This window comes from Fusarium sambucinum, chromosome III (genome assembly GCF_050947815.1).
Source record: "Fusarium sambucinum isolate potato_lamoka chromosome III, whole genome shotgun sequence".
Taxonomy (NCBI): Eukaryota; Fungi; Ascomycota; class Sordariomycetes; order Hypocreales; family Nectriaceae; genus Fusarium; species Fusarium sambucinum.
The window spans coordinates 3,379,340-3,399,959 of NC_139292.1; the positions used below are offsets into that span (position 1 = coordinate 3,379,340).

At 49.3% G+C, this 20,620-nt stretch overlaps 8 protein-coding genes across 8 annotated transcripts; 4 read left to right on the plus strand and 4 right to left on the minus strand.

Annotated features, from left to right (window-relative positions):
- Positions 1-1,368: 1,368 nt before the first annotated feature.
- Positions 1,369-1,983, minus strand: FSST1_011289 (E2 ubiquitin-conjugating protein RAD6; the record flags this gene model as incomplete). The annotated part of the gene is made up of 4 exons (XM_083234406.1): positions 1,369-1,492; positions 1,542-1,766; positions 1,820-1,884; positions 1,942-1,983. 4 exons carry the CDS (start codon positions 1,981-1,983, stop codon positions 1,369-1,371), a joined length of 456 nt encoding a protein of 151 aa, XP_083080985.1.
- An 896-nt stretch (positions 1,984-2,879) lies between these two features.
- On the plus strand, positions 2,880-4,228 carry FSST1_011290 (Thiolase, N-terminal domain-containing protein; the record flags this gene model as incomplete). Its single annotated transcript, XM_083234407.1, has 2 exons — positions 2,880-3,029; positions 3,086-4,228. 2 exons carry the CDS (start codon positions 2,880-2,882, stop codon positions 4,226-4,228), a joined length of 1,293 nt encoding a protein of 430 aa, XP_083080986.1.
- A 441-nt stretch (positions 4,229-4,669) lies between these two features.
- On the plus strand, positions 4,670-6,372 carry FSST1_011291 (uncharacterized protein; the record flags this gene model as incomplete). The annotated part of the gene is made up of 3 exons (XM_083234408.1): positions 4,670-4,995; positions 5,058-5,355; positions 5,407-6,372. 3 exons carry the CDS (start codon positions 4,670-4,672, stop codon positions 6,370-6,372), a joined length of 1,590 nt encoding a protein of 529 aa, XP_083080987.1.
- A 748-nt stretch (positions 6,373-7,120) lies between these two features.
- On the minus strand, positions 7,121-8,772 carry FSST1_011292 (uncharacterized protein; the record flags this gene model as incomplete). The annotated part of the gene is made up of 3 exons (XM_083234409.1): positions 7,121-8,111; positions 8,163-8,395; positions 8,452-8,772. The coding sequence occupies 3 exons, from the start codon at positions 8,770-8,772 to the stop codon at positions 7,121-7,123; spliced, it is 1,545 nt and encodes a 514-aa protein (XP_083080988.1).
- A 3,119-nt stretch (positions 8,773-11,891) lies between these two features.
- FSST1_011293 (RmlC-like cupin domain-containing protein) lies at positions 11,892-12,724 on the plus strand (the record flags this gene model as incomplete). Its single annotated transcript, XM_083234411.1, has 3 exons — positions 11,892-12,022; positions 12,080-12,246; positions 12,297-12,724. 3 exons carry the CDS (start codon positions 11,892-11,894, stop codon positions 12,722-12,724), a joined length of 726 nt encoding a protein of 241 aa, XP_083080989.1.
- A 405-nt stretch (positions 12,725-13,129) lies between these two features.
- On the minus strand, positions 13,130-15,705 carry FSST1_011294 (mitochondrial elongation factor MEF2; the record flags this gene model as incomplete). Its single annotated transcript, XM_083234412.1, has 3 exons — positions 13,130-15,357; positions 15,411-15,471; positions 15,526-15,705. 3 exons carry the CDS (start codon positions 15,703-15,705, stop codon positions 13,130-13,132), a joined length of 2,469 nt encoding a protein of 822 aa, XP_083080990.1.
- Positions 15,706-16,233: 528 nt separating this feature from the next.
- Positions 16,234-16,912, plus strand: FSST1_011295 (Golgi apparatus membrane protein TVP15; the record flags this gene model as incomplete). The annotated part of the gene is made up of 5 exons (XM_083234413.1): positions 16,234-16,259; positions 16,330-16,401; positions 16,506-16,564; positions 16,615-16,683; positions 16,737-16,912. The coding sequence occupies 5 exons, from the start codon at positions 16,234-16,236 to the stop codon at positions 16,910-16,912; spliced, it is 402 nt and encodes a 133-aa protein (XP_083080991.1).
- Positions 16,913-17,344: 432 nt separating this feature from the next.
- Positions 17,345-20,572, minus strand: FSST1_011296 (rRNA-processing protein UTP21; the record flags this gene model as incomplete). Its single annotated transcript, XM_083234414.1, has 3 exons — positions 17,345-17,685; positions 17,736-20,406; positions 20,465-20,572. 3 exons carry the CDS (start codon positions 20,570-20,572, stop codon positions 17,345-17,347), a joined length of 3,120 nt encoding a protein of 1,039 aa, XP_083080992.1.
- Between the last annotated feature and the right edge of the window lie 48 nt (positions 20,573-20,620).

Here is a 20,620-nt window from a genome sequence, read left to right on the forward strand (position 1 = left end):
TGTGTGTCACGCAACAAACGTTATCATCGGCCGCAGCGCTGTCGTCCTAAGGGGAAAAAAAGTCGGGAATCGATCGTTGGTTGCTCTGAAGCGAACCCTTCAGGGGGGTAGAGGGGTCGCAGAAGATGCGGGCCGTGGATTTGTTGCAAACGAGCCACAGAATGGCGGCGAGAGGAGGGGAAGACGACGGCCTCGAGACAAAGAGAGGTGAGGTCGGTGGATGTGTCTGAGGAGAAAAGTGGCAGATCGAGGCCAGGCCAAGATTACAGGGTTTCAGTTCGGTTCGCTGCAGCGACGGGGGGTTAAAATGCACGATACTGTTGTTAGGATAAGTGTGATTTGACTGATCCCACGATCGTCAACAACAAAATGCATGAATGGGCGGTAATGTATCGACGATACGGTATGAGTAACAACAAATCAACAGCCTAACTCAACGTCGTGTTGTTGGCAACCAGAGGCGGTGGGTTATGATGAAGATGATAGGCTCAAATCGTAGAGAACGCGCGCCAAGAGGGGCCGAAACGGGGAGGGGACACCAGTGTCAGAGCTGCCCAGGGGGTCTGGCCTAGAATTTAGGGGACTCACCCCTAAGAAATTAGGCCTCAGCGGCCTTGAACTCAAGTTCCGTTGTTCAGATCGATTCCATCCATGTGCTTCTACCCGTCCAAAATACCGCCCGAGGTTTTGTTCTATCTTTGTCAAATGAACGCAAGTTGGAGAAAACTCGGGGTTCTTGAACCGTTGGGTTACTGTGTGGAGGGGTTCATGAGGGACGAATTGTTAGTAGGGGAGCAGTCAACAGACTGCCTATTATGGTAAATGCCCCAGGCCGATCTTTGGCATCATTTCCAACGCATAAATTGACAATCGTTAATACCACAATGCTTCGATAATGTGCATACGAGCAATTCAAGGGCAGTGGAACTCACAGTAGGTGCATAAAGTTCATTTAACATAGAAATGACAGACGAATCACTATTCCTGCTTCCTAAAGGCATACACGCAATAGTACAACTTGTTCGACTTATCACAAAATCATTGGTCGGTTTCATTGGTTTCACCAAAGCATACTTCACAGATACACGATTAGACACGGGAAGAAACATAAAACTCAAAACTCCTCTTCATGATGACGCGCGTGATATCATAAGCTAACGTTCTCGGGTACTTCCTGGACGCTCGCAACGCCCCGAATGCAGTTCAGTCCAACTCCAACGCACCAAAAACGCCATTTACATACATGCTTGAACTCTTGAACGATGATGCTCCAAGCTACAGAGCATACTGAGAGCAACCTGACCCATGCTTTAGTGGACAAATCGACGTTGGCATACCGTTCCGTGTCCTTCCAGGATCGTTCTTTGCTCAATCTTCCCAGCTCTTCTCCACCGTCTCCCTAACGCGCTTAGTGTATTCCTTCCTGTTGTCCTTGTATAGGTTGGAGGCTTCGACATTCGCAGGTGAACCAGTGTTGGGATCGTTGAGTAAACTAAACATGGTCAGACTATGCCCGTCCGTATTGTACTATTTCTCCTCACCTTTGGATACTAGTCAAGACGGCGGCGACATCGTAAGTGGGACTCCATCGGTTCTGGAGAATGTCGAGGCAGAGCTCTCCCGTGGCGTAAACGTTGGGGTGGAACATCTCGCTGATGAACTTGACTTGAGGAGGCTTGTTTGGGTATTGTTCTTCGAACTGCATCACCAGTCGAAAGGTGCCGTCTTCGAATGGGGTGTCAGCGGGGCCGATAATCACGGCGTTCCTACAAGGTGTCGGGTTAGTATTCAGCGTCAAAGTCGAACAGAGCGTACGAACCAGGTCATGACATTGTCTGGTACAGGGGAAGCGGAAACACCAGCTGGGGGGTCAGTTTGCATGCGCTACAATCAAAGTTAGCCAGATACGCTTTTGAAGGTACTTGCAGAAGCGCATCATACCTTGAAGTCTCGCATGAGACGGCGGCGAGCGGCGGTAGACATGATGACGGATGGAGTGAGTAGAGATGGAAGTTAGGTATTGCTTGGCGGATGGTGTTGGGTGAAAACTATGACTGAGATCTCTGGGGATAAAGATTCGCTGCGTATGTACGATTCGCGGTCTCAAAGGAAACGATGGGTCTGGCGGTGCAAGGTGCAAGGTGCAATGGAGTGATGGGCGGAGATGGAGATTGGTCATCGATGGGAAACGCTTGACTTGAATGATTCTTTGGGCAGGGAAGCAGAGGGGATCCGTAAGTTAGTGGCAATCTACCAATCAAGGGTGTCGTGAATTTGGCCTATCACGATTTGCGGGCACTCCACTTGCCGTGGACCCTCTCCAACTGATCACGTGGTCAGTTCGGAGGCTCAATCTCAGACAGAAGATCTGTTTCCATTAGTTCCGGGAACTTTCACATGGTCGCGGAAGACGAAGGCCGCTCTCTCCTTGAAGATGAACTAGAAACAGCGATAATTCCGATTTCCGAATGACACAGCGAAGCGATGTTTCTACTGTTTGACAAATATTCTTCATAGACGACAATAGAGAGAATCGTTAACCGTCCACAAAGAAAGGTAACGCAGATATAAAGATACTTGCAGCTATTATACTGCAAACCCCTAGTAAACATTACTCGGTCTGTTAACTCTAGCGACGTCACTCTGCGGTGCCCCGGATTCGGTACGGGATGGTTTGTTCCCACCACCTCGGGCGGCTCCCCCGCTGAAAGCCGAAGAGGACCGTGATTACGATACCCGAGGTCGTCTTGTTTTATATATCCGTGCTACCAATACAATTGATTTCTATCTCTTCTTCAAACGTGTTCCTCTTTCTATTTTTCTTCTCCTGTGCCGTTCTGCTTTGTCTTGTTACATCTTGATACCCCACAATCCCCGAAATGCCTGTTACACAACTTAGATCCGCTGGCCGGCTGGCCCAGCTTGCTGGACATGTGAATGGCGCACGACAGTTCTCTACACGGCCAGCTCTGCGCAAGGAACTTCAAGATGCCTATATTCTAAGCGCTGCCCGAACTCCCACTGCAAAGGTACGAAATCGTCCGGAACAGCTGGCTTTGTGACATCTTGCTAACACCATCACTAGTTCAATGGCTCGTTCCTGTCAGTGTCAGCTCCCAAGCTTGGCGCTGTTGCTATCAAGTCCGCCCTAGAAAAGTCAAAGGTCCCCGTCGAGAAGATCACCGATGTGTATATGGGCAACGTCCTTCAGGGCTCTGTCGGCCAAGCGCCTGCCCGACAGGCGGCCATCTTTGCTGGTCTACCCAAGGAGGTTGAGGCGACAACCATTAACAAGGTCTGCGCATCTGGACTTAAGGCCGTTACTTTGGCTGCTCAGAACATCCAGATGGGTTTCTCTGAGGCTCAGATCGCCGGTGGAATGGAGAACATGTCCCAAGTCCCATACTATGTGTCGCGCGCCAGCGGTCTTCCTGCCTTTGGCCACGTCAAGATGGAGGATGGCCTTATCAAGGATGGTTTGACCGATGTGTACGACCAATTCCACATGGGCAACTGCGCCGAGAATACAGTCAAAAACCACAACATTACCCGAGAGCAACAAGACGAGTACGCCATTCAGTCATACCGCAACGCCCAAAAGGCTTGGGAGGAGAAGGCGTTTGCCGACGAGATTGCACCTGTCACTGTCAAGTCGCGCAAGGGAGAGACTGTTATCGACACCGATGAGGGTTTCAAGGATGTCAAGTTCGACAAGGTGCCCACGCTTAAGCCCGCTTTCGTTCGCGATGGAAGCGGCACTGTCACTGCCGCCAACTCTTCGACCCTTAACGACGGTGCCAGCGCTCTCGTCCTAGGAAGCAAGGCTATTGCCCAGCAGTACGGTTCAGGCTCCCGAGTCTTGGCCAAGATCTGCGGTTACGCTGATGCCGCTACCGCACCTATTGACTTCCCTGTCGCTCCCGCCAAGGCTGTCCCCATCGCTCTCGAGCGTGCTGGTATTACCAAGGATCAAGTTGCCATTTGGGAGTTCAACGAGGCGTTTGCCAGCGTCATCTTGGCCAACTCTAAGATTCTTGGTCTTGAGGGCGCCAAGGTCAACCCTCTGGGAGGTGCCATCTCGCTAGGTCATGCTCTTGGTAGCTCCGGCTCACGAATCCTTACTACTCTTCTCCACCAGCTTAAGCCTGGTGAGTACGGTGTTGCTGCTATTTGCAACGGTGGTGGCGCTGCGACTGCCCTTGTTGTGCAGCGTGTTGAGTCCGTATAAATGCCTGATAGATATTATGAGCAATACTATTTATGATACTATAGTATAAAAAACAATAAAAAATGAATAAATAAGGATACACTACGTACAGTTGTTCATATGTATGAAGTAATGATTGACAGTTAGCCAAGTGTCAATTAATGCAGGGTGAGGTACTTCGAAGCTCGGTTTATGCGGGCACTTCGTCAACTTCTTGTTAAATTATCCTTGAGTTTCGAAGCAATTCTTTGGCTGCATCATTAGTTATACTTATTACTACTATGTAGGTTGATATCCATATCTGTCCAAACTATATGTTTAGTAGGTGCTCATCGTTGCCAATGATCCTTCTATTGTTCACTTGGCTGCGACAGTGGAGCCAACATGTTTTCCAGCCCAGACCTATCCTAACTGACCTTACATCTTTACCACCGCCCTTCTCACTACACCCAACCCTTCACAATGCCTCTGGTTCTCGACTTCCTCACTCAAATCCGTAATTTCATCCGCTCTCAGAATGGCGACGAGCTCCGCGCCTGGCTCCAGGTAGAGCCCAGCTCACCACAACAATACCACAACCTCGCGGCTGAGCTGCGCTCTCAATTCCGCCAACAGGGCCTCGACAATATCATCGAAAAGTCACTGCCTCAGGAAGATGACGTCCCCGAGGGTCAAGCGACCGTGTGGCCAGGCTTTATCGCCTTTATGAAAGATTATATGGCTTTCTGGCGCGACGTGAACTATGATGATTTACTAGGCGCGCATCAGTTGCTGAGTGGCCTTGTTAAGTATGGATGAAATGAATTCGATCGGATCAAGAATTATCATCGCTAATGTTTTGCGACTGTAGCTCATGTTCAACAGCTTTTGCTCATCCTACATATGGAGCCATGCTTCTCAAGACAAGCATGTCTCTGTCAGAGACTCTCGCCCGCCTCACAATGTCTCTCAGTAGACAGCCTGAGTTGGCGCGTCAACTACGTGCCGTCGATGAAGACAAGACCATCGCAGAGTCATCAGCAGAGATCATCCAAAAGATCTTCACCACTTGTTTGACAGACCGATCCAGTGGTCGCTATGATCGACCTGAAGGCAAGAAAATTGGTGTCTACATGTTTGCCAACCTTGTACTCAAGCTCCTGTTCGCAGTATGTTATAACATTTGCCTTCTATGCAAAGCGAAGCTGACAAGATAACAGTGTCGGAGAACGCATCTCGCAAAGATGATATTTGTCAATATCAACACCATCTCTCCGCCTCTATCACTCTACCCAGCTGGCCAACGCGTCACATTTCTGTACTACCTGGGTCGCTTCAACTTCTCAAACAACCACTACCTGCGCGCCGCGCTGTGTCTTGAGCAGGCATATCTCCAGACTCCCTCGCAATTGGTTTCCCACCGAACCAATATTCTCACATACTTGATCCCCTGCAACATTCTGCTAGGACGTTTCCCATCACAGGTGTTGCTCCAGCGTCAGGAATGTAAGGATTTGGCACCTGTCTTTCTCCCTATCTGCCAGGCTATCAGATCCGGTAACTTTATCCAGTTCCAACATCACTTAGCACAAAATGAGACATGGCTCTTCGAAAAGGGTCTCCTCTTGACACTGAGCAACCGTCTGCGACCACTACTTTGGCGATCATTGAGTAGAAAAACGTTCCTTCTAACGTATATCCCCCCCACCGATGCATCGTCCCGCAAGGCTGCCACTCTTGACCTCGCCGACTTGCACACAGTTGCCATGTACCTTCAACATCACCTCGAGGGGTGGGTACCAGCAGGGCCCAACGGCCATAGTCGATCTCAGAACGTTGACCCCCTTCTGATAAAGGCTCTCGGGAACAATGCGCAGAATCCTGAAGGCGACACTACACTAGCCCCACCACCTGGCGGTCCCAAATCCCTACGACCCAACGAGGGTATGGTATGGGGCAACGCAGAGGTCACATCCGAAGACGTGGAGATGACGGCTGCGACGCTCGTGCAGCAGGGCTTGATGCACGGATTCATTGCTCACGGATCAGGACGGTTCGCTATCATCGGCGCCAAGGCCAAGGGCAGCCCTGTGCTCGCTGGTTGGCCCAACGTGTGGCACGCAGTTCGGGACAGGAGATACGATGGGGATTTCGATCCTGATGAGGTACCTGGATGGGTCAAGTAGGAAAATGTCCGAAAGGGAACCTGAATTGGATAATCACTAGAGCCTGAATCATTCAATGGCGTTTGTATAATATATTTCTGCTGTATGATACCCTAAGGAAAGTAAAGATGGCAACTTGGAGTGCATTGAGGGAATTGACCTTTTGTTCAGGGAATGAAGCCATGACTAGACACATATTCTTTTTCAGATCTGCATGTGATAACGTACACCACATCATTAAATGTCTCTAGACAAGATTATTTTCATAGATATATAAGTTGAGATGACCAGAGCATCATCCCATCCGCTAGCCGTCCCCGTATATTCACTTCCTAACCACCCGACATACTCTGAAGCTCCAAACCAAACTCTCTGTTCATAGTGTGCATACGTCGTTAATAAACTAAAAGAAAACCATCGCTTGTTCCTCCAAATATCCAATGTCTCCAATGATTGCTAAAAAGGGTATATCGACCGTGAAAAGAAGCGTTGAACTATGTATAATGCCCGCGAGCAACAAGAGCCAAATAAGACTCTTGACGAATATTAATACCCGGGGCGGGTATCGTCAACCAACTGACACAACAGCCATAAGACTGGTGAGTAGTATAGATGAAAGGGGACAATAGACACTATCGCCAACAAATAAGTGGCTTGATAATATATGTAAAGTATCAATAATAAAGGAATGTATGTGGTAAATAGAGTCTGTGAAGTGAAAACCAACTGTGGTGACGTAGCGGTGAATGGTCGTTAAAGGAGACATGAATTAGAAGAAACAAGCGGCAGCGATGAAAGCAACGACGAGGCCGGCGAGGGCAGCATTGCCCTGGTCACGACCAGCTCCACTGTCCTTAGTCTCAGTGGGAGCAACTCCAGAGTCTGCCTCAGTAGCGGCAGCAGTCTCCTCGGTCTCGGAGGTGGTATAAGTGGTGGTACCGTTCTCACGGAAGATGCCGGGCTTGACGGTAGGGTAGATCTTTCTGGTGTATGTGGTCGAGGTGGCCTTCTGTGCCTTGGTCTTGGTCTTGGAAGAAGTAGCGGACGTGAAGCTGGTTGAAGTAGGCTCCTCAGAAGAAGAAGAGGAAGAAGAAGAAGAAGAAGAAGAAGAAGAAGAAGTCTCGGCTGCAGAAGTCGACAGCTGCTCAGTGGTGGTCTCCGCAGGTGTAGAGGTTGTCTCCGCTGCGCTGGTGGTTGTAGGCTGAGCAGAGGTAGTAGGAGCGGCAGAAGTGGTAGGCTCTGCGGTAGTTGAAGGCTCCTCGGTGGTGCTAACCTCGGCTTCCTCAGAAGTGGTTGGCTCAACCTCAGCGGTGGTAGAGGGCTCGGCCTCGGCAGTGGAAGACTCAGAATCTTCGGAATCTTCGTCATCATCGCCAGATCCTGAACCGCCACCACTGGTAGAGAAAGCAACGATCTGGGCAGTTGAACCCTTCTGGACGGTGACGACGCAGAAGGCTGAGCCACCAGCACCCTTGGCAGAAAGCGCACTGCCAACGTTTCCCTTGCCCTTGGTAGGGTCGATCTTGCAAGGAAGCCCGGTGCAGCCACCGTCAGGGCACTGAATCTCAACACCAAAGTCAGGGAGTGTGCTCTTCAAGGCAGAGTCCTCCCAGATAGGGTTCCAGCCAATCTTGACAAAAGTTTGGCCGTTTGACTCAGTGTTGGCACCAGCAACGTAGGGGCTCCAGTTACCAACAGGCTTGTCTTCAGTACCCCAGATGCAGCCCTCCTCGCCAGTACCAGGGGGGTTGATGTAGAAGCTGGTCGATGGTTAGAGATCTTCAGTGATCAACAAGACTTAAAATACTTACTGAGCGGCGGTGGAGCACCAGTAGGAAGATCCGGGAACAGCCAGAGTTGCACTAGAAGAAACAACAGTAGGGATAAGCATGGCCTCGTTACCAGGCAGGACAGTCTGGCACCAAGACATTGTAGAACCACACTTGTTGACAGCCTCGACGGAGCCAGTGCCAGAGACACAGTTAGGCTTGCCCTCAAAAGGCTGCTCAATTTCACCATCCTTGTTACAGAAGAGACCTCCGTCCTGGGAAGTGTTAGCTGGGATTTCCCGGTTTGATACTCGATGTGTCGCAGGCGTACCATAGAAGAGGGATACTCGTAGGTGGAATCAGGATCCCATTGGTTCATGACCATACCGGGCTTACAGGCAAAGGGGCAGTAGCTTCCAGGTTTGCACTCTTGATCAGGGCTAAGGGCCCAACCGGCATTCTTCGCATCAGGAGTGACGGCGACCATGTTGGGGTCATCGGTAGGAAACTGGCATTGTCCTCCTCGCTTTTGGAGAGGACGAGACTCAAGGACAGAATGTTGGCCATGGCGATGGCCGTGGGACTTGGCAGCGACGATTGATGGTGCGGATAGGGCACCCACAAGGGCAGCCGAAAGGTTGATGAGTCTCATTGTGATTGTCGTCGATCAAAGATAGTCGGTTCGATTCGATAAGTCCAGTATGTTGGTGAATATGTGCGCGAATACCTCCAATCCTTTTATTTAACTTGTCAAAAATACGACATAGATCCTGGCGAACTGAGATAAAAGAGTGTAATTGTCGTCGAGCGACAGAACGAGTGATGAAGCTGACGAAGAAGCTCAACAAGTTTGTGGGCCAGCAACAGAACGTTTTAACAAAAAGGAAGGAAACAAAAGAGTGAGTGACAGGCAAGGAAGCAAGGACATGAGTATTAAGAGATCGACAGTGGGCGAGATGGAAATGGATCCCCAGGAAATGAGCAATGGTCAGAAGCGCGGACGGCGGCGCATTCACCCACACAACCAGGAGATTGAACGGCAAGCGAGGGCCTCGTCTGTGGGCTCGTGGGCAGGACCCCATGCTGAGCCATGGCCTATCCGTACCTGCATGAACTTGAGATTCCCCTGTCATAATGTGGAGGTTCTCCTGGGACAGGGGGTCGAGTAATGAAACTGTTCCCAATCAGACCAGGTCTTTACCTGACCCCTAGCTCGGATCTGGCCAATCCTGTTGAAAGCTGTGCCTTGGTCAAGTCTGTTGGCTCAGGGGATAATGCTCGGAGCAGATTAGAGTCTATCGCATCATGTCAAGACGAGCTTAATTCTGCAGTTGCCGATGCCAAAAAGAGAGTTGATACTGGCGATAAGACAAGCATGCTCGGCACAAAGGCCCGGATAAGGCAAGAGAATATTGTTCCATGGAGGTTTTGTTCTAGCATAGGTTTTGAAGACGTCGTCTACTGAAGCTTGTCTCGGTTGTTGTTTTGGGTTGTTATTCTGGATCTCTTCCTGTTTTGTCTTGTCTTGATCCTGTCTTTCTTTTGAAAAAGATGGCGTCCTTGTTCTATTGTGCTCTCAACTTCCACCATGGTTCTATCCCTGGACGTTTTATCCAGTGGCTTGAGGCAAGAGCTTACATTGGCTCGCTGGCCATTCTAAAGCCCCTGACAGTTGTTTTTCCCGCATGCCAGTGTTAATTTGTTCCTGGGCCAATGTGTCTCTGGTTAGCGTTGCAACGGCTTCAGAGACGGCTCCTATTAGAATAGGAGCCACAACTGATTGACCGCGCAAACGCAAGCAGGCTAGACGGGACGCTTGCTACGTCGCTAACGATTGGCTGTTGAGACGCGCTTGGCAGGTGATGTTAATCATAAAGTCTGAGGAGACGAGTCAGCCTTTCTCTTTCGAATGAGAATAAGATTGATGAAAAGGCTCACCTACTGTTGAGGGGGGACATTAATCTTAGGTAAGTTAGTGTTTGTTAGTTTGTATTTTGGAAGATCGACGCCATGCTTCCCTGGTTTAGCGTGTCTCCATAGTGGAAGTTGAAGTGGAAAAGGGACCTGTTGAGGTGAGTGAGTGAGCTGAGAAACGCGAACTGTGGTTGATGAGACAAGAAGCGTGACCTTGTAGCACATGCCTCTTGAATCTCGCAACCTACAATGCTTTTTTCTTCCTGTTTTTGAGAGGACCGGCTATTAATAAGCAATACTTATTCATCATGAATATATCTTCTCTTACATATAAACATGACTCTATGTTGATAGATATCTTCAGTCTCTGGTTATCCAGTCGGATAACAGCTGGATGCGAATAAACAAGCATTGTTGTCTGAGGATCCAAATATCGCTTAAAATTCAACCTTGCAACCGCTTTCTGTGGCCCGCACCAAGTAACTACGGAGTACAGGTGAATTATCCACTGTTCAACGCGATTAAACTCAAGCGAGATTCAAAGGTTGTATTCCGGTTGTCGGACTTGATCTGTTCTGGGATCAGAATCAGAATCACCTGTAACCTGACTATCAACGAGTTATCCATAGTCGTCTATCGGGTATTGTCATAGAAATGTTTTATAGAAAGACATTGTGCCGAGACTAGTTTATCACTGTTCAAACAGCGTCATTTGTTATTCCCCTGATAGAATACAGTTCTCTAGGGTAATATATCAAGTGGGAACGGAAGAGTTATACTGGCAAAAGTGGATAGACCAATTTGAATAAACATTTGAAGCCATGTTTCAAACCCAAACAAAGTTATTGTGCGTCCCGAGCGGGAGTGGCGTAATGACTTGAGTTAACTGCACGAAACAGTGTGGAGGGAGACTTTGACTGGTAAAACTCTTTAAATCAGTGGCTGGAAGTTTGTTTCTCATCTTTATTTCCTACATAAGCTTAACCTACAGACCCGAACAACTCATAATTCAACCCTCAATATGAGACAACATCAGTAGGGAGAACTACCTGCAAGGGAGAACCAAAAGTAAAAAATGCCTATCAAAGCATGAAATTCTCCCTCAATGTTCCAAATAGAAACAAATCCTCTCCATCTTAATACTTGGCTTACATACATGGCCTGGCTTAGTTTGGCCAACGTGGCTTATGACAGCTGTAAAACATTGAAACATGGCGGCTGGTTCCTTTATTTTTGTTTTGTTTCCTGGAAGTATCCGACCAACAGAAACAAAACTTTCTTCTGATTCGACCATCTTGACCGGCTTGTTCAACATCCGTAGAAACGTAGGATTGTTGGTGCTGACATGGACTTGGCTTTTTAACTAACAGAAGCGCTTACTGGCGATATTTTTGGTCTGCTGCGGTCACTGGCTCAGTTTAGCCCAGCCCAGCCTGTTGGGTTCCGTCTTTCCCACTGCACAGCCCTCTAAATCTTGAAATAGCGGCAAATGACCAATAGCAGTCACTTGCTCAGCACCAAGACTTCAAGGATATGGCTGGTACTACTTGGCCTACATGATGAACTGGCAGCGGATGTCAATGTTTCCGTAGGCATCGCACAGCAAAACTGTTGTGTATCCTATTTTTGAGTTTGCAGAGCCTTGTGAGAAGCTGTTCCTGTCAGACAGCTTAGCTTAGCTGCATCTTGTGCCTGTCTATCATGTGGAACATTCGGAATCAAGAATAATGTATAAGAAGATGATATTGTCCTGTCAAGTTGAGGAATATCATTCAATATCATTACACTCAAACATTACAATCATCTCTCATCTACATAACCTAGTATCTTTCTCACTTACACCCATCACCAAGCAAAATGAAGTTCACCACCACCGTCATCTCCGCCGTCCTGGCCTTCACCTCTTTCACAGACGCTGCTCCTCGCAACACTCGACGATCTTACGCCGAGGCCCCCAGTCTGACTGCCCAGCTTCGACTTGCTGATACGTAAGTGACTCTCAATAACAACCTCTCATGAAGACCCTTGACTAATACCTTTACCAGCGCTGCTGACCGCTTTGCCCTTCTTCCCGACGACAAGGACTTTGTCTTCGATTTCAACAAGAAGCAGGAAAACCCTGGAAAGGGCGGCGAGCTCATTGCTGCTAACCGCAAGACCTTTCCCGCTCTGGTTGGTACTGGTTCTGGCATGGCCTTTGGCCGAATTGACGGTAAGCTTCTTCCACACTTATACTACACAACAACTCTAACATCTCTTTAGCCTGTGGCATGAACACTCTCCACGTCCACCCCCGCTCCGCCGAACTTCAAGTTGTCACATCAGGCCGCCTCATCACTGAGATGGTTCCCGAGAACGGTGTTATGGACAAGGACGGCAAGCGACGAGTCATTCGTACTGAGCTCAAGGCCAACATGATGACTCCTTTCTACCAAGGCTCTGTCCACACTCAATTCAACCCCGACTGCGAGCCTGCCACTTTCGTCGCCTCCTTTGCCGCCGAAGATTTTGGCACTGGTCAGATTGCCGATGAGGTTGTCGCTCTGAGCGATGATGTTATTGCTGCTACCTTTGGTCAGAGCATTGCTGGCGAGGACATCGACAAGGTCCGCGCCGCTATTCCCAAGAGCATTGCTCTGGGTGTTGACGAGTGCCTCAAGAAGTGCAACATTCAAAAGCGATCTGTCTAAAGGGATTGCCTATTTCTTCTCATTCTTTTGATCTTTTGCATGTGGCGAGCGTTTTGGCGATGATGACTTCTTCTTTTGGCGTTTATAATATTTGGACACTAGGTAGATTTTCCGATAGAAATACCCCATTCTATAAGGTAGTTTGTTGTTGCTAGGACCTAACGCACTGTTTGCTTCTCTCGTATATAGAACACGGTACATAAGACAATTACAAATACATTCGCTTAGTTATGATCGTATTCTGCCTTTGATTTGTGACATTGACATCCGTCAACACACTAATAATTTGAAACCAACGCAAGATTCCATGTATTATGGCACATATCCGTTTCTCATATTCAGGTGGTACATAATATACATAAATCTTTTCACTTTTTCATTCTATCTTACAATGGTACACACCCCCTACAAGCCCTTCTCACGATGTCCAACAACCTTGGCAAAAGAGTCAAAGAACATGGTCATTGAGTGTCGGCCTGCAGTTTTGCTTCTCAAATGGTTATCATAATCCAACATCTCCTTGTACGGAACCTTGGCAATAATCTCAACCACACGAGCCGTAGACTTCTTACCACGCAATGAAGTGATAGAGTCGTACGGGTCAGGAGGAGTGTAGATCTTGGACACATCAATGTGGTCTTCACCCGTAGACTCGGCAGATCTGTCGTTGACCTCTAGAACTTGACCACCAGCACCAGCTGTGACGTCGTGCTGCACTGCACCGGCTACAACCTCCGGACAAGTGATGTTGACAAGCATAATGGGTTCCAGAATGCCAATCTGCTCCTTCTCGAATGCATCTCGCAGAGAAGCTTGCACTGCCGTCCTGGAAGCAGTGCTGAAATGGCCGCCGGTGGGGGTTTCGCAGGCTCCAGGTTCTGTGTCCAGTGCGATGGTTACGTGGCACCCGTGAACGGGAGCTGCACGACGAGGACCTCTCGCGAGACCTGCAATAGCGCCGTTGAGGAGTTGTGCCCTCGCCTCTTCAGGGTCAAAGTTCAGAGTGGTAGCGCCTTCTGCCAAAGGAATGACGACGTGATATATGTTCCCGTCGCGTTCAACACTGGACTCTAGTAACGTTTCTCGATGGTGTTCCTCGAGTGGTTCTAGAGTAACGGTACACGTCACTTTGCCCGGCTTGCTCGCGACGGGGCGATCAAAGACGACGTGCTGAGGCCGCGTAGGCGCTGTGACGCATTCCTTGTAATCGACCTCGATAGGGCCAAAGTCGGCATCGATCTTGTACTTTTGCTTCATGTTGTAAAGTGAAACGTCAAGATGCAGCTTGCCCATACCCTGGATGGTGAACTGTTCGGTCTTGGGGTCTCGGCTGTATCGCAGACTGGGATCTTCTCTTGTGGTATTCTCCAGCGCGATCTGGAGTGCCTGGGCGGCAACGTTGCCGTAGGGTTCAACCTGCAAGAACGCCACTGGTGGTGGAATCTCAGGTGGCCGAATCTTGACATGACGGAAAGACTCGGGAATAGGTTTGTTTCCGTTCATTGTGATGAGTGTGTCACCAGTTCGAGCTTTCTTCAACCCTCTCAGAGCTCCGATCTGACCGACCCCTAATGTTTGAATATCTTGTGTTTTGTTTGCAGAGATCTGAAGAATTCCCATAGGCTTCTCATTTGCCAAAATGTTAGTGTTGAAACTTGCTGCGTTTCTGGTAAGAGTGCCGTGGTAAACTCGCACAAAACTGATTACACCCTCCTTGGGGTGGTTAAAGACCTTGAAGACTGAAGCGATTGAAGAAACTTGTCCTCTGGCGGTCTTGGAACTGTTATCGAGCACTTCAATCAAGCGCTGCTTTACCGAACCAACACGGACCTCTGCAGAGGGACGCTCGTCTGGACTTGGTAGATAATCTGTGATGGCATCCATCAATGGCTCAACGCCGATATGGCGGAAACTAGAACCCGCAAACACAGGAATCATACGGCCATCGCCTTCTCGGATGACTCTTCGGATGGCTTGCTTGATTACAGCGGCATCGATGTTTTCATTCTCGGCGAGGAATTCATCCATGATAGCCTCATCAAAATCCGCAAGACCTTCAATCAAAGCCTGTCTTGCAGTCTCAATCTCAGGAAGAAGATCCTTGTTGGAACTTGAAAGCTTCTCTTTCAGCTGTGCGGTGTTGTAGACGGTCTTTTCACGTTCAGACTTCCATCGATATCCTACTCGGTTGACGATATCAATTACACCAACAAAGTCCTCCTTCTCCCACCAAGGAATTTGGCAGACGAGTGGCCAACCTTTGAGACGCGTTCCTATCTCGAGAACAGCTTTTTTGAAAGAGGCACCCTCCCGATCAAGCTTGTTGCAATATACAATGCGTGGTACTCTGAACTCGTGAGCAGATCCCCATACTCGTTCTGTATGAGCTTCAACGCCCTTGACTGAATCGATAATACAGACTGCTCCGTCTAGAATGGGAAGACAGCGATCGACCTCGAAGCGAAAATCTTGATGACCAGGTGTATCAATGAGATTGATCGTCTTTGCATGTTGACCAGGCGCAAGCGATTGGTGAAGAGGCCAGTTGAATGTGATGGCTGCTGACTGAATGGTGATACCTCGTTCTCTCTCCAAATCGAGAAAGTCTGTCACCGTATTTCCAGAGTCGACATCTGAATTTTTATTAGTATTTACTCCCAGTGAGTTTCGGTCATAGCCTAATTACCTCCAACTCGTTGCGTGACACCACTATAATAGAGCATTCGCTCGGTGGTTGTTGTTTTGCCCTTTATTTATGTGAGATTTATTGAAGAGCAGGTGTTTGGAATGGTTCAACTTACAGCATCAACATGAGCAATGATACCAATATTTCTTATGTTTTGTAGCTGAGCATCATGATGCGCCTGATGCATAGCTCGACGAGATAGATTGACGAGCTCTTTATTGCGCCATTGACGTGCAAGACAGCGGCCCGAGCCATTGATGGCCGGGCCGCTCCTTAGTAGTGATAAAATAATCATTCCGGACTCGGAAATAGACCAAGACTCGAACCAGGCATCTCAAAGCCCTTGTTCACTTTTAATTTCTCGATCGATGGTTGATTTTGAGCTTTCTCTGCTGTTTTTGATTCTCGATTATGATTCGTCAAGACTTAAAACTCGTGCTCCGCAACCGACTCCTGATTTCCCACCATTGTCATTGGCTAAACTAGGCCAAGCCCCCTGTATGTGGCTGTGACTGCTCTAACCTGAAGCGAAGCTCCAGACAAGGACTAGAGACAGGTTCTTGATCCTGGGGCTTCACCTCACCTAAAGCTACAGCCTACAGCACTTGTTTCTGGGGGTTACCTACGTAATCTAGTTCCTGTGCTTTTCCAACTCCATTCGTGGCCACGCAAACCTCACATCCATCACAATTCGTCTGCCTTGAACGCGATTTCCTTTTAAAGCTGCTGCCTGGCTTTATCTCCCTTCTTCTTTAAACTCGATCGACCTCGAATCATCACCGGCGCAATCCTCAGGAACAAAACCCTTTCACCCTAAGACACAATGAACATGGAGCCCTCCGACATCTTGTGAGTTGCAAGCATCGCATCAGTTTTTGTAGGGAATTGCATCGTCGCTAACCATCGCATCAACGTGTAGTCGCATTGTCAACTTGGCAGTCGGTGTCATCGTCATCCTCGGTGGTATCGTGTCCATCTTCTCTTTCAGCCTGTACGTCCACGTCAATTCCATCGAAGCCGATCGCCTCCAATTCGCACTCGAATTAGGCACTTGGCCGTAATACAGCAGCGCGAGTACTAATGCCTCTTCTGCAGTCAGCCCATCATCCTGGGTGCTTACATGATCGTCTTTGGTCTTGTTACTGGCCTTCTTGGTACGTCGCGACAGACTGAATCCCCGCACGTCAATGCTAATAGATCGCAGAGTTCCAAATCCCCCCTCAAGTTTCTCGACATGCGTCATTCATGTTCTCCTTCATCGGCCGTGGTGTCTGTAAGTTAACGTTTGTTACAGTGATTCTCGAATCACGACTAATTCACTCCCAGTCTACATCTTCCTCGGCTCTCTGATGGTGAGCGACAGCATTCTCAGCAAGATTGCTGGCAGCATCGTGGGTATCACCGGTATTGCCTACGTCGCTCTCGAGTTCGTTCCCTCCATCGAGCCCCCTGCCAACATGCGCGAGGCCGAAGACGCTGGCTGGGGTGCCGAGCAGGTCTAGAGAGCCGATCAGCCAGTACTGTCTCGCACGATCGACTCTCCAGACATGAGTGCATAACACCTTCGCGACGACCATTCGAACATCATACGAATGCTAGCGTGGATGCGCACGCGGTGAACTTGGAAACACAGAGGATCAAGACTACACGGAGTTTAGTCTTGGAAGAGTTGGGGGAGGATGAAACTGTACATTTATAGGATTCACAGGCAGGAAGGAGTTGACGATGTGACTCGTTTGAACAAGATCATAAACAAGGTTCATAAGTCAGTAGTTTGAGGATGTCGAAAACATGACTATCGAGCGATTGGAGTTGAAAAATTGCTGGGACCAAATATTGTATTGTCTAGTATACCATATGCTCCCAACATGCCATGATATTCAAACGCCATTATTTTACTATCAAACCAATATTGCTCTGCTCTTTCACGCTCTTTACGTTCTTGGACTCCTCAAGAAGCTCACTACACCACTGCAGTATCCAACCAGACCGTCTAATCGGTTGCACTCCTTCTCTTGATACGTCTTCCACTCGCTCAATGCCTCAAGGAGATCCTTGTTCTCCATTACCAGATCAAAATGAAGTCGGAGGAATACAGTCATCCAGGCCTGGGTCAGCTCATAGTCTCGGCGTGTCTTGAGACGGGCTGTCAAAGCACGGATGAAATGCAACAACTCGTTGGGCATATCGTCGCCATCACCAATAGAGAGCGAGCGAAGCTCCAGGTCTGCGCTTGAAGGGGAGAGAGACTTGAGGTGCTCGATAAATTCATCGTCTGTGTAAGGTTAGTTTATGCGAACAGAAGTGCGAAAAGAATATACTCACAGTTTCCGGTCTCTGCTCCAACACGAAGCTTGGTGCCGAGTGCCTGCTCAAAACGAGCTTGCTCAAGCTTCGTGACACGAGATGTGTTTTCGATATCCGCCTTCTGTTCCTTATTCGCCATGGGATTCTCCTTGCCCGTTGTGGAAGGTAGGAAGAAGGGAGCCTTTTCAGGAGCCTTGGGAGCTTCCTTGGGCTTGTTTCGTTCCTTGATAAGATCCAGGTGTAGTAGTGTTTGCCAGCGGCTCTTGGGAACCAGAGACAAGGTTGTAAGATCGGCGCTGAGCTGCTCGATCGTAGGCGCCACCACAGTATCCTCATCCTCGACCTGCTCTTCTTCAAATGCACCCTCCAACATACCATGGCTGTTCTCGCCAGAGACCGTAGGAGCGGAGACGTGTCCAATCTCCTTTTCAGAGATTTGGCGTGTGGGAACATGCTTAAACAGAGCCTTGTTGGTCCATAGTGTCACGCCCAACTCGTTCTCGATCGTCGCAGCCAGATACTCACCAGTGACAGACATTGCAATCGCCTTGCAAGGCTTCTCAAGTCGGATGGCGTCGATCAAGTGACTTGTAGGAAGGTCCCAGACACGAATGACACAATCTTGAGAGGCCGCAATGATCCAGCGTCCGTCGCTAGAGAAGCAGAAGTCGTTGATAGCACCCTGAGGGCCCCAGAACTCACGAATAGTTCTCTTGGTCTCCATATCCACCACGCGAATCGACAGATCATCACATGAAAAGGCAATGAGGTTGCTCGCAGGGTGGTATCTGCATCCCGTGGGGAAAGTCATGGGTGCCCAGTCAATCTGCTCCAACAGGTTACCTGTCAAGAAATCCCAGAACTTGATCTTTCCATCCAAAGAGCAAGACACCACTGTTTTGTTCATCGAATCAACAACGAGACCAGTGACTCGCTTGGTATGCCTTCCGGTGCCGATGGGAAACTGGCGGGTAGACTCGGCGTGCAGTTGCACGACATCGTCTGCCTGTCGTAGCTGTTGCATCTTGAGCTGACGAGCTTGGGCTGGGGTGAGTTTTGAAGGGAATCGTTGACGATGGTTTCCGGACTGAAGGTTGTACATATCGATACCACCAGACTCCGCGCCAACAAAAGCAAAGGTACCACATGGGCTGATGGCAACAGTCGAGACGTTTGAGTCGTCTCCAGTAGGGAAAGCCCATCGACCTGCTCTCTTGCGACCCCAGAACCATGTTCTGGCATAGGAATCGTTCTTGTGAGCAGTCACCACACTCTCCCAACCGGTCATACCGCTAACCTCTGCATTATGCGCCCTCTTCTTCTGTGACTTTTGCCATATAGGCTGGTTACCGGGCATGGCACCAATGCCACCATCTCGGTTCAGTGAAGAAGCCATGCATGTGATCTCAGGTGCCTTGAGGTCCTCCAAAGTCGTTGTTGGTCCATGCGACAGGGCATTGGTGGCCAGAATACCAATCTTCTTGGCCTTCTTGCGAATATTGCCCTGACTTAGCTCTGCACTCTGACCATCACGGCGCAAACTCCATCCCCAGAGACTTCGGTCTTGTCCACCACTAAGCAACCACTTGTTACCAGCATCGGCACCCTCAAAGTCGGTAGGAAGGAACTGAAGGCAGTTGACGGGGCCAGCGTGTCCACTGCGGGAGTGAAGGATTCGGGGAACAGGCGAAAAGGGGGTTTCGTCAAAGATCCAGGACTTGAGCGAGTTATCGCGGCCGCTGGTCAGGACCACGGGCTGACCGGGGAGGAACTCGATCTTGCTGACACCGCCACGAACAGTAGGTCCTTCGTAGGAGGGAGGGTTGTGGGCGCTTCGCAAAACACCCATAACACGGCCGCCGCCGTTCAAATCCCAGAATGTGACATCGCCAGTAGCAGCTGTCGATGTAGCCATAACACCATCCTTGCGCCCATCGTTACCAGCACCCATACCGTCGGTTCGGAAAGAGATCGAGTTGACTGGCGCTTCCGAGCTGCCGGCCTCAATGCGAAGCGAGATCTTGTCAGTAAGAACATTTGTGATGATTAGGGTTCCCTCAGAATAGGCGATGGCCAGCAGAGACAGAGCAGGACTGGGCTCCAGGCATGTTACAGAACCGCAATCGGGGCCAGGAGGCAGAATGGTGTAAATAAGCTTGGCGGTGCTGACGTTCCAGATCTCAACCCAACCATCTTTGCGACCCACGAAAATCTTGTTGAGGAAAGTGGGCATAGACACAATACCGCCAGTGATTTCGTTGCCGCGGTCGTTGGCAGGCGTGGTGTGGATGGTGGTGTAGTGCTCCAGAGTGGCTGTCTTGAAAATTTCGATTCGCGTCAGAGCAGCGATGATAGTCCATGTTCCCAAAACCTGAATCTGCTGGACAGGTTCGTTGAGGTCGGAGGGCAGCACAAGCTCATTAACCTTCTTGCCTCTCTGGAAGATCCAGACACCTTGAGCTTCGCCCTTGGAAGATCCTCCCCATGCTGCGAAGATCTGTTGCTTCCAGGCGAGAGTTGCGGTGATATCGGCGGGGGTCTGCGGGCGAGTAATGAAAACGAGGTTCAGTCCGCGACGAAGATCGTAAGTCTGAATAGATCGGCCAACAGAGGTCGAAATCTGGAAAGTAGTCTTGCCGAGAGGAATCGAGGTGAAGGGAACACTTGTAGGAGATACTAAGCCAACAGTCTATTGCGAAAAAGTTAGTTATGGCAACATGGTGAGGCAGCAGAGAAAAGAGACATACGCGGAAAGGCGCAAAAATTCGAGAAGAGTCTGATGCGGACTTTGAAGCATTGGCTGGTGCGACAGTTTTCTGACGCTTGACCGGGTGGTCTGCATCATTATGAGGCATTGTGATTATATTATATGCAGCTGGTGCGAGTAGCGACAAGAGTAACTA